At 39.2% G+C, this 13,464-nt stretch overlaps 1 protein-coding gene across 1 annotated transcript in view; it reads left to right on the forward strand.

The window, feature by feature from the left end:
• LOC118333686 (transcription factor COE3-like) overlaps positions 1-13,464 on the forward strand; it is a gene marked incomplete at its 3' end in the record, with an annotated part of 22,179 nt that overhangs the window by 7,510 nt on the left and 1,205 nt on the right. The window contains 1 exon segment of the mRNA XM_035669434.1: positions 12,221-12,377. Within this exon segment, the coding sequence (XP_035525327.1) occupies positions 12,221-12,377 (157 nt within the window).

Raw genomic sequence — 13,464 nt, forward strand, 5'->3', positions numbered from 1 at the left:
GAAAAAAAGGGAGCGAAAAGAGTGAGCAGAGTGAGGTGATGCCTGCCTCCGCTACCCGTCTCTATGTCGATTTGTCACTCTATATGGGGTTAAAAGGGTAGGGTTTGGTGGGTGGTTTAATAATAGTATATAGTTCCCTATGGTCTCTGTGTGTGGAGGTGGGGGGAGTTCAGGTATGGGTTTGACTGTAGTGTAATACCGGCTGACTCTTGGGATTCCCATTCGGGCGTCCATTTAATCGTCTATATTGACTCAAATCATCGGCCGTCTTGCCGTTCTGCTCCGATGCTCCCCGGGGTGGGTACGAGTTAGTTGAATTTGTTACGCGGAGACAGATCCGTGGTGTGGCAGTTGGATTGGATCTGTACGCCGCCCGGGAGAGTTTTTATCAGAGAGTCGTAACCTCATGGCGGCGGCCGATATGGGATGTTGTGAACGAGTCAGAGCTGAGTCCTGGTACCTGCTCTTATTTATCATTTCTTCCTCATCCTTGCGTATCAATAACATTTCCTTTTATTTTTCCGCGAACCACTGTTGTGATTTAAAAAAACCTACTTCCCATCCTGCCATTTGCATGTTGCAACACTCCTCTTTCTCTTTCCCCGTCCTCCTCCTTCCATCTAACACTACAAGTTAAACATACCTCCTGACGTCCGCCATTATTAAATATGAATAAACGTTGTTTATATAATTAAATCCATTAGCCTAGCAGACCCGCGTCCAGCTCTCTAAGTTACTATGTAAATCTCATACCTCTGACACTGTTCTCACTCTATCAATCTTGTCCGCTACGCCTAGCTAGAATTTAGTTTAATGTCTGATCGTTATATCGTGTAATATAATCCTTTTAGCCGAATCACTCGAGCTTTTTTTCTGCTTCTCTCGAGCTGGCCTCTGTCTTGAATGTTCAGAACACCGCGCGTTCTCACTTGTTCGAGCTAATCAGAAGCAGCGACGCAACAAAAAAAAAAGCCTGCAAACATATAACTCCGAGCTGGCGTCTGTATTAGTGAGCCGCGTGACCTTCCAGATGAATGGCCCCCTGGGTCTTCGTTTGGTCTCCGTGATGTTCGTGTGTGTGTGTGTGACAGGCAGCGTGTGGGTAAAGGATGTGTTTGGGAGGAAACAGCTGAGTAGAGGAAACGTGCAGCTGCATTAGCCGGGCTCTCCATCCATCCTGAGAGCGGCACAGAGGTAAAATATTACCTCAAAGATGTGAAAAAATTCCTCTTCACATTCAAATAAATCTGAAGAGTTTGAAGCCAAAAAAAATGAAAATAATTTCCAACCTAAAAAGACATCTGGAAACAGCTGCTTGAGCGGGAAAACTCAGATTAACTGGACCCTGAATGCACCACACGAACCAGTTTGATGCTTTCAGGCGTTAAAATGTTGTTCAGATGGTTCGTGTGAGAGTTTAATGGTACAACATGATACTGGGATGTGAATGCAGCAGTCTGCCATTATCAGTATTAATCTAGTTATTAAGTTTAGTATTAATTATATTATACTGTTTAGCAGATATTCTCAGTATGTATTAGTATTATTAGTATTATCAGTATTATCAGTATTATTAGTATTATCAGTGGTAATGTGTGTGTTAGTCCTACTGCTGTCGGTGTTGTCACTGCAGAACAAACAGCTGCAGGTCGGAGTTTGACGTCCGTGAAACCTCGTCTGCTTTTCATTTTCACACATTGAACACCTTACAGAACGTACTAATTAGCACACACACCGCTCACACACATCGCTCACACACACTCTCACACACAGGCTTGGTCAGGAGTGTGTGTGAGCGTGTGCAGAAGCCCCTCAGTCTAAAGACTAATTTGTTGGTAATTGCAGCATGACAGGAGCAGCCATTTCAGCATCGAGCCATCGTTTCCCCGAGCCAGTCGCCCTAATTAGGAATGACACACACTATTAAGGTGCACAAATGGAAATCAGTCAGCGGGCGTTTCCTCCCCCAATGGCACCGCCGCCGTCGAACCCACAGCGGACCACCGGTGGACAAAAAAACCCTCCCACAATGCATTTCTAATGGAGTCCGCAAAAAAAAAGTCTTGGATTAAGCAGATGTAGACATACATGTAATGTAATCAGATTACTTGTAGTTACTCTGTTTGATGAATGAAAACAAAGTCAGAAATTGAAAAGAAAATGAAAATTAACGTTTATTTGTGAGTGTAAACACAAAGAAAACTCAAAATGTAAAATGAGTGATTTTTCAAATGGAGTCTGGTGGTTTAACAAGTTTAATCAATTCAGTATAATTCAGGATTTCCCTGTTTTTATTTACTATTACTGATAAACTGAGTTGTGTGTTACCTGATAATGATTGATCGGTGTTGAATTATTGATTATTGAGGCTGAATGTTTTCTGCTCATTTAATGAAACAATTTAAATATTAGAGACAGGAAGAGGAAACAGAGGAGCAGAGATTTGAATTTATTGATGAATGATTTATCAATGAAATCAAGAATGGGAGGAGGGAGGGAGGGAGGGAGGAGGGTTTCATCCAATGACATAATAACACACACACACTCAGCCTGCTGTCCTCTCACCATGTTTCAGCCTCAACTCATTAGTTCATATTACACGGCTAATAAGAGCTAACCAAACACTCTGTGTGTGTGTGTGTGTGTGTGTGTGTGTGTGCGGCTGATTGGGTAAATGTATTCGTGGGTAATTGTGCAGTCTTGCATAAATCAACACACACACTGTACGTGAACAATATGTGCATATTTTAACCGTCCAAACCTGACTTCCATAGCAATTAGAGAGGAAGTCCTGAGTGTGTGTTTGTGTGTGTGTGTGTGTGTGTGTGTGTTCAGTAGTAATTACACTCATTCTGGTCGATACAGGACACATTTACATCCAGTGTTAACGTTCAGAGCTGAAACAGAAGAGCGGTTTGATGTTTCCTGATCTTTCAGTTCTGTCGCTGAGTTCAGTTCAAGTTGACTTTTTATGTAAAGAAATATAAAAAAATATAAACGCACACATCCTGACGTATCTGTGGATATTTGCTTTATGTATGTTAGCGAGTTAAAGCCACAGTCACACACTGAGTCACTAGGGGTCGTCAAAGCTTCACGAGGAGTCGCGAGACCTTCTTGATTTTACCGAGTGTAAGAAAATGTATAAAATAAACTCAGTAAATCCCAGTTTCTCCCACTGTGTGACCTTTTATCTCATAAATGTAAGAAATGGGCTTTCATAGCAAACAGTAATAACACAAACAGCATTCAGCAGTTACGATTGGTAGTAGTTTCTCCCACGCTGTTGGGCAGACAGAGGAGAGACAGATGGTTCATTCACACATAAATACAATTAAAAACATGAAAATATCCGTGCTCCCACAGGTCAAAGGTCATCACATGTAGGCATTCTCTATGAGACGGGTCTCTCCGTTGGATCAGTGCGACTCTTCCATCAAGCTGCTGAACTCACCAGCAGCTGTACAGCACTTTAATGCTCAGTGTGTTTAAGCTGCCGTAGTGTCGGTGTTAACGTACAGTCGGTGGTTGGTGACAGTCCGGGATCTCAGTCCCACTAAAGAATACTTCATTGACCACAATGTGGAACTTTGTCTTCAGTATGTTCACTGTACACAACTTCACATTAACGCAGTGCGCAGAAATCTGCAGCAAGTCAGGAGCACTCCTGTTATCTCTTCTTTCATTCATCACCTTGATGGCGTTTGGGGACAAAGTATTTCCTGTAGATATTTCTATCAGTAATCTATAACATTCATTGTCAGACACCCACAGGTGGGTTGTGGGAGGTTAAATAAATGTTCTTCCTCCTGCTAAATGCTCTTATTTGTTCTCAGGTATAAAGTATTTAAAATGTGCACATTGTTTTACTGATGAGGTAAAAAACGAGAGCTTTAACATTACGCAGATATTCTGTCTCTGAGAAGACAAAATGAGAATCATTTATTTATTTAAGTATTTAAAATGTGCACTTGTTTATAAGTGTGTGTGTGTGTGTGTGTATATAAGTGTGTGTGTGTGTGTGTGTATAAGTGTGTGTGTGTGTGTGTGTGTGTGTGTTTGATCTGAGTTTGTTTCCCACTGAATCAGATTTAAACATCCACTGTTTATTTGATTAACATCCTGGCAGCCAGCCAGTGTGTGTGTGTGTGTGTGTGTGTGTGTGTGTGCTGTATGGCTCATTAGGCTGGTGTGTATTTATGTGTGTGAGGCAGCAGACCACGCTGGTTAAAGACTCAAACAGCGGTCACACTCCATCTCCTGTTTGATTAATGTCATGGTGTGTGTGTGTGTGTGAGTGTGTGTGTGTATGTAAGTGAGTGTGTGTGTGTGTGTGTGTGTGTGTGTGAGTGTATCAGGATGGTTTTCAGCGTTTTGTTTCTGTGCTGCTGCATTTTTCGATTGGACATAAAATCTGAGAATCGAAGGTTAAAACTCGTTCGTGGTGTTTGGCTTTTGGGAGTTCAGTTCTTGTTGGATTAACAGAGTTTAATTTGCAGCCATTTTTATTCATGTTTCTCCAGTTTTAGCACAAAGCAGCCGGAGTACAGCCGGTTTATATTCCGGAGACTTGATATCGCCAACAGATCAGAAACAGATCATTTAATGTGATATCAGATCAAACTGTTCTGATCAATTTGGAGTCTTCTTCCAGCAGTAAGAACGAAAGTTGCTTTTAAGTTTTTGTGGTAATTATAGCTAATAAATTTATCACCAACTATTTTGATAATTGATTAATTGGTTTGAAGAATTTCAGATAGTAAAAAAAAGTAATGAGACACTTTAAGATTAAACCTTCGACTCTAAAACTATGATTGGTCCAGGATTTACAAAGTCATTTATCAAGTTCTCAGACATCTCATGTCAGTCTAGTGTCTGTAGGAACCGAAGTTACAGGTGTTTGTTTCTGGTCAGTTATGAAAGAGCACACAGTGTTAGCAGCAGGCTAACAGTGTTTCTTAACCTCATAAATAAACCTAAGCTGTTCAGAGAGCTACAGGAAAGCTGCTGTAAAGAAAGCATGAAGTCTCTTGACAGGTGGCTGTGGCTCAGGAGGTAGAGCCGGTCGTCCACTAATCAGAAGGTTGACGGTTTAATCCCCGGTTCTTCCTGCTGCATGTTGAGGTGTCGTTGAGCAAGATACTGAAGATACATTTCCATCATTGTGTTTGAATGAATTAGTTTCTGTTCCCGTCCTGCCAACAAATGTGGAGTGTAAAGCACTTTGAGTGGTTAGAAGACTAGAAAGGTGCTATATAAATACAGTCCTTTCTTACATTTCTTTCTAAATTCTTCAAACTGAACATATTAAACACCTTCAAACAATCTATATCTCTGATGGATCATATTGTTTCTGCGTGATGTTCAGTGAAACTCTCAGACTCCATGTTTATATTGCTGCATTCTTTCTGTCTGCTGCATAATTTCCCCCAAAATTCAGCCAGATAGATTTGGGATCTTTGGAAACTTGGCTCCACTATCTGAATCAAGGTTTGGGGCACAGTGCCATGGTACTGATATTAAAGGACCATTCTGCATGTTTTACACATTACTCTCACTGCACTACACTGCAGAATTCTCCATCCTGTCCCACCAATGTGCAGAATGTCTCCAACAGAAATCAGCTTGTTTCCAGAAAACGATTGTTTGTATGTTGAAGTAAGTTGAAGTTAAAGAAATACCCTCACTGAGCACAGACGCCATGTTTTTATGGCTGCATCATTTTAGACAAAGTTCAGCGGACAGATTTGGTATCTTTGGAAACTTTGAGATCTCTGCTGGAATTTAAAATAAAGTTCTGTTGGTTTGAACTGGAACAAAACAATGTGAGTTTAAAGCAGATGAAGCAGAACCAGTAGAAGACATTCCTCACTGGGATCAGTGGCTGAAAAGATCAACCTCTCAGGTTTTATTGCTGATATTCAGGCAGTCAATGTATGCAGCCTGCGTGTGTGATATGAAGCGAGGACCGGCTGTCTTGCTCAGTAATTGTTTGCAGAGTGCTCGACACGACTCCCGCTGACCTTTAATTTCAGGCTTTGTGGTGGAAACGTGCAGATCGTCGGCCGCGGCCCTCGTTCTGCTCGCTGTGTTTGTTCTGTGTGTGTGTGTGTCTCCTCTCTGGCGTGTGATTTACACTCCGGGCATGTTGGAGCGAGCCGTGTGCCATCGATACTGTTTTTATTACACCTTGTGCCAAGTGCTAACAGCCGGATACGAGGCGCTGCGACGAGTGGATGCAGTCGCAATTAGCATAATTGAAATAATAATAATGCTAACGAGCTTTCTGAGTGGAGGCAGAGCAGAGAGGAGAGGATGAGCGGTGGCAATGGTGGTGGCGGCGGCGGCTCAGTCGCCGTAGCGATCGGCTGTCTGGATGCTGCTGAGCATTGTGTGTAATTGGGATAATGGGCTGGTTTAGTGGTGGAAGTGATGCTTTTGAGGGATGAAACAGGTGCCAAATTCAGCCCAGTGTTTGTTTTATTGTTGAAAGCTACGCTTCCCCATCATTTTTTCTTACAAATAAAATAAAAAATCTGAATCAAGGTTTGTTAGGCAGTAGAGGATTGGGGCGCAGTGCCATGATAGTGATTATTATTAGGATTATTCTGCATGTTTTAGACGTTACTGATGATTGATTTTACTTCACCGCACTTAGGAAATCAATACTATTTCTGTGTTTATTTGAGTGTTAAAGGCAGTGAAAATATCCACAAATTGTTGAACGCAGTTACTTAAGGTGTTCCTCAAGGCTCCGTGTTGGGCCCATGATTGCATATTTTGTACATAAATTACATATTTAAAATATCTTCTTTATACAGATGATAGAAACATATTCTGTGGTAATTTAAAACAACGTCTGTTGTACAATATGTCATTTCTGCCACTAGGGGGTCTATCACTTCAACACAGTAACAAAACAGGAAGTTAGGTGAGGTGGTGAAGCAGCATGGGATCATGGGAGTTGTTGTCTTCACCACTATTGCCGTGATTGCAGTCAGCTTCTCCCGGTTAGGAGATAAAAACCACCAAGGTCTAAAGAGTGGATGGTAAAAATAAACAGCTAACAGACTGAGCTGAGCTGCTGCTAACAAACTCATCAGAGAGTTTTTCTTAATAAAAATCAATGAAACGAGGTGGTAGAAACACTACCACTTTTGACCAAAGTTCCTTTTAGGGGCTTTAAGTAACACTTTTTCTTGTGTTTTCTGATATATCACTTCAGTAAAGGATGTTTCCTGAAGCTCTGGTAGTATCATCAGCCCTGAAATAGCAACATGGATGAAAACAGATGCTTGTGGATGTTTTTTCTCACAGGAAGTCATTGAAAATATCTGGTGGTGAAAGTGTTGAAGCCTGCCGCACTGTGTGTTATTTTTCATTTTAACACTGTTGCATTTTTGACACTCTGCTGCTTTATTTCCACCGAGCCTCCTTTTAAAACAGACTCTAACCTCACCGACACACACCTGAGCCGCCACCGCCGTCCTCCTCCTGCGAGCTCCTCTCTCCGCCACCGTCCACCCAGCCAGAACTCTGCGAGTCTGAAGAATTAGCTTCCAACAAACCGGCCTACAAATGAGGCATTAAGCATTGGTAATGGGGGTGCAGAAAGGTCACGGCTGTATTAATCTGCCGTCTGGGGAATACACCCCTGAGCCGGCAAACACGGAGACCGAGAGAGAGCGGGCAAGTTTCCAAAAACAAACCCTGAGCATGAATAAATATTTATCTATGCCCGGGCGATCATATTGATCATAAAGTGTTTTAGGAAACAAAACAAGCAGGAAAATGAGATTGATGTAAAAATATTCGGCTGTTGCTTTGAGCGTTTCCCCCTCGGACGCTCTGAGGTTCTGCGTACGGTGAGCAGAGGTCACTTCCTGCAGGAGCATCGATTTTATTTCAGGATCAACAAGGATTTTTATCCACTTTTCCCAAAATCAGCTGCTGACATTAACATGGCTGGTGTTTTCCTCTTAACACACTCACTAGAAGCCTTTTTAAATGCTGCAGATATGATGCTGAAGCACATTCACACAATAATGTGGCTTTAAATCAAAATACGATGACAAAAGAGAGAAGAAAAACATCATTAAAGGAAAAATGTTAAATGTTAAATTGGAAATAAAATCATTTAATATCATTATCATCATCATTTGCCTGCTTTAAGAAATCTGTAATTTTATAAATAAAATATTTTACTTTAACTTGATATGATTTGACATAATTTATATGTAGTTTCCAGCATCATTTATCTTTTATCAATACATAAAGTTGATTTCAGACATTCACAATCATTTATCAGAAGTGTGCTCTGGGAATTTGTGACACAATTACTAAAAGATTATGAATTTAAAGCTGTAATCTGGAAAATGTCCTCATTAAACAGTGTATAAACTCTGTTCTATACATAGTTGAGTTATGTTCTTACATTATCCCAAATGTTTCCAACAATGTTCAAATTCAGATAAATCTGTAATTTTATTCAGGTAACGGTGCTTTTCCCCTTTGTTCATGTATAAAATCATTTTTGCATCACAATAATCTTTTTCACTGAAAACAGTCCTGTTAAATTCATGATGATGTGACATATTTTTGGGTCTGTACCAAACAAACATGTTTTCTTGCATGTGGAGAACATTTGTAGACCAGGATCTCTCTGAACCACAATAGTTCTTTATAAAGCTGTTTGTCACACACTCAAGCTTTATTTATTTATTATTTAAACGCAACTTATGTGTAAATAATGTCTGTAGATTTTACAGTAAAAAACTGTCAAACTATGACAGTAAAATATCATAACCTTTAAATAGATTAAATTCAGTATCTGTAACAGTAAAACACGTACATCAAATCTCATGGCAAAAGCTTTATTTATAACAATATGTAATAAAAACCCAACTTAAAATTAAAAGTGCTAATGTCCTTTTACTGTAAATTACCGTATTTATTACAATAAAGTCCTGTCAACCACAGAAATCATCATATTGAGATTTCGATGATATTTTGATTCATTGTGCAGCCGTAGTGTATAATTAATCCAAACTGGTATTAATGTACAATGTAAATATGCATTGTTATTTCGTGTCTGTGTCTCCTGTAACCGCGGTGATGGCGATCAGTCTGGTGTTGTGGTATCTGTGTGTTCAGTGGTGGAGTGCAGAGTTTACATATAAATCCCCTCTGGTGAACCTCATTCAGTAGTGTTCTGCAAGCTGATTTTTTTTTAGTAGGATGGCGAAGTCATGACTCTGATTTGCTCGAGTGGATGAAGTGAGGAATATGTCACTCACACATAATTATACAGTTGTCTCCCTTGTCTTTTGGGTCCGTATTGACTGTAAAATCTGCTCCTCTTCTGTTGCTAATGTTGATTTCATAAAGAACTTTACTGGGAAAATACTACTGGCCCATTTTTGGTGAGTTAAATATGCAGGAGTAGTCTCACATGTCACTGTTTATGACACAGGAAGTTTATCATTTGCTTTAAACAAATTTGGGGCAGAAATTAAGCGTATACCCACTTCCCCAGGCCCCACTACACCACTGTGTGTCTTTGTGTAGGTGAGTGATGGGAGTGAGGTCTCTTTAAAGGCAGAGGGAAGGCGACTGGGGAGATGCTGGTTATTATGTACTTCCAGAGGTTTTGGGTTGTTGTGAGTGGAAGCTTTGGAGCTGCATTGAGGACGTACAGTCTGTCTGTGGAGCCCTTCAGCTTTATTCTGTGATGAGTTCTGTGTTTGGTTTATGTAAATTATTTCCACAGGATCAAATGGTTTTCTTTCAGCACAAAGCAATTCTGTTGTCCCAACTTAATTTACTTGAGTTGAGTAAACTTTGACTAATTTTACAATTACACTAGTAAATAGACATTTAATCACATGGTAGTCCTTTACATGATTTAATTAAGTTCATTCAAAGAAAAACTTTTATAACTTTTGAGCAGCCCTCCTCATGAGCTTGACGCTGCTTTCTTCAATCTAGCAGCCAGCTAAACTAGTTAACTGGCTAAGCTAGCTCCTTTTCTAAAAACATTGAGGTGATTAGACAATCCGAATGATGAAAAACACTGTAGACAATAACGAACAGTAAATACTATTAACAATATGTACAAAGCTTACTGTGAGAAGTGGTTAAATAAGGATGAAACAGCACTGAAAGGTGATCAAACGAGCAGATTAACGTCACACTGCACTGTGCAAGTAGAACATTAAATTAATCAGTTGTGTTTATGTTAACTTAATAATTGATTCATGTTTGTTGAATGATTATAAATGAAATTGTTGGTCCAACAAGAACAACTTATTTTATATTGTGACTTGTTGTTTGTTGTACTTTTTTATTTAAGTTACACTAAAAAGTTATTCTTTGAATTTACTTAATTAAATCATGGAAAGCCAACTTAATTTAATATGATTGATTAAACAATTTTCCAGTTGTAACATTAAACAAGTAAGTTAAGTTGGCCCAAAAGAATCTCACAATTCAAAATGAGGTTTTCTTGTTGGACCAACATTGTGTTGGTCCAAGAAACATGAACCAATCCTTTAATTAATGTAAACACAATAGATTAATTTAATACTAACACAATTCTAATCAAACACATTTCCTGGTTGTTCAGTTGTTATTTAGCAGGAATGTGAGTTTGTGTCAGTCAGTGTCTGATTGAACTGAAGGAGGATTCCTGACTTCAGTGGTTGTAAACAGTAAATCTAAACTCCAGGCTTCAAATGTTCCTTTAAGAAAGTTACAATGGGCCACACAGACATTTTTTATATAATGTATGGAGACAGATAATGCCTCCTCCTCCTCCTCCTCCTCCTCCCTGACTCTGAGACTGGAGGAAGAGTCTCGTCTCTCCAGGGTTTTGGCCTCTGTCTCTACAGTTTTTCTAGCTTTTATGTAAAAGGTCGCGCTTACAGAGAGGAGGACACACACAGACACAGACACACACACACACACACACACACACACACACACACAGTTACCTCCCTCTTTCAGTCACTATTATCACCTGAATAGTTTTCAACTCGCTCCTACTCATCCATCATTGTCCTCCCGAGTCTCATTTCACACTTAAACACTTTACTCATCAATTTGATTGATCAGAGTCAGAATTAATAATTACAGTTTGAAATACAGTTTAGAAATTTTTTCAGATGCGGTTTAAACTCCTGTCAGGATTATTTTTGGTCTTGAATTAAGAGGAATTAGGAGGATCAATGACAAGCTGTTTTCTCTCTCTTATTTTTATTGTTTCACAATAAAAGCAACCCATTTTGGAGTGATTTTATTGTGAAGCAGCAGCAGGAAATGTTTAGTTTGTGTATTATCAGATACACCTTTAATACTGCTGCAGGAAGAAACCAGTAATGAGATGAATGTGTTATTGGCTCCGCCCCCACAAAAGCTTTGGTGTAGTCCAGAAAAAACGAAGACGTTTCTTAATGCGCTTTGACAGTAAATATTCTGATAACAATTGTGAGATTATACAGACGTGTAAAATGTGTTGTATCTTTAGGATTACTTTAGTTGGCTGCTGTTCAAAATAAATATTAAGAGTTTCAGGTTGGTTATGATATTTTCTGTTGGCACTCTGTATCAATTCCCTAAATGATTCCTGATCACACGAGGAAGCAACAAATGGGGGCTCGTCCAGGATCCAACTTTATATTTCTGTTTTTTAAGAAAAAATGTCAACATTTTCTGATTTTAGCTTCTCAAATGTGAATATTTTCTGGTTTCCTTCATCCTCTGTGATGTACACTATGAAATGTAATAATTTTTTAACATTTGAAGATGTCATGATTGGGCCGTGGGTTGTTTTGACCATTTTCTGACATTTTATGGACCAAACAACTAACTGATTAATTCAGAAAATTATAGATAATAGATAGAAATAATCATTAGTTGCAGCTGTAGTTTAAATGTGCTGAGCAGGCAAATACTTTTACTGATAAAAGGTATATAAATATATATTAAGTTGTTTAAAACACATTATAAAACAGTTATAAGAACTAATTTTATATTATTACATCATTACATTGTCATTCATTATCTGCTCTAAATATTTCTATAGTAACTACATGAAGTGAAGCGTTACCTTGGCTGTTTATATATGTATTGATATATGTATTGATATATGTATTGATATATGTATTGATAATGTTGTGTAGTTTCAGAATAATAACATGTTTTTCCTCTCGGTCTGTTTCAGCGGTGTGGGTTTAGCCCGAGCTCACTTTGAGAAGCAGCCTCCGTCCAACCTGAGGAAGTCCAACTTCTTCCACTTCGTGCTGGCACTGTACGACAGGCAGGGTCAGCCGGTCGAGATCGAGAGGACTTCCTACGTAGACTTTGTGGAGAAAGACAAGGTAAGGCCATGTTTACCCACCTTAAAGAGTCAAAAACTATTAAAAACTTTATTTATACGTCCGGCTGCCACAAATATTTACTAGAGCACCTAATGGGGATTCATTCGCCACTGAAGGTTGTATGAAAAATGTAAATATAGACAGTAGGTTGATATCCCAGCATTTTATTCATTTCTGTGAAGAAAACTTATGATGATCAATATTCAAAGGAAATAGTCAAACTTTCTGCAGTTATTGAGTTCACTGTTTGTGTTCATTGATCAGTTGATCAGCTGTTCTCTGCTGTTATTGATACTGATCAATATAATATGAAATATACAGTAAATACAGTCAGTTTACTCACTGATAGAAAAGGAAAAAAATTGGGAATTATTGCTCAAGACCACAAAGTTTAATTTATAAAGAATATTTGTGAGGTATATTTAAAATATTCAGTAGGAACCAATGAGCTCAGAGCCACAGAGAGGAAGTCAGACAGTATTTAGAGACCGGACGGACAGGGTCACATGTTGTTTTTTGGTTTGAGTGAACATGAGATTGATTAATGATAACAAAAACATTAGAATAACAGCAGACTTATGGTTACATCATAAGTAAAATACTAACTACCTACAACGATTAATAAATAAAAATAATAATAATAATATAATTTCCAGACAGGTTGGAGTGTTTTGTTGTTTGAATCGGTTGCCAGCTGCACTAAAATCCTCCCCTCCCTCCACCCAATCACTTCGCTCACCTCACCTCTGCTTTTGACCTCTGTTCTCGCAACCCAACACACACAACACACACACACACTCACTGGGACTGAGCCAACACTCGCAGGCCTGTTGGCCACCGAGCGGCCGACTGACGAATGAAGAGGAGAGCGGGGAAGAAATAAAAGTGGAATAAAGGTTGAAAAGAGAAAGAGAGGAATGGGTGAGAGAGGTCAGGAGATCGGGGGGGGGAGAACGAGAGAGAGAATAAAAGATGTTTTTATCTCCAAACACAACTCTCTCTCAGTGTTTTGGTGGCTGTAATGAGTCCTGTTCATACGCACACACAGAATATTTTGATAACAAGAGAGAGAGACACAGAACAGACA

Source organism: Morone saxatilis, unplaced genomic scaffold (assembly GCF_004916995.1).
Source record: "Morone saxatilis isolate NCDOM2014 unplaced genomic scaffold, NCSU_SB_2.0 Contig22, whole genome shotgun sequence".
In the NCBI taxonomy this organism is placed as follows: Eukaryota; Metazoa; Chordata; class Actinopteri; family Moronidae; genus Morone; species Morone saxatilis.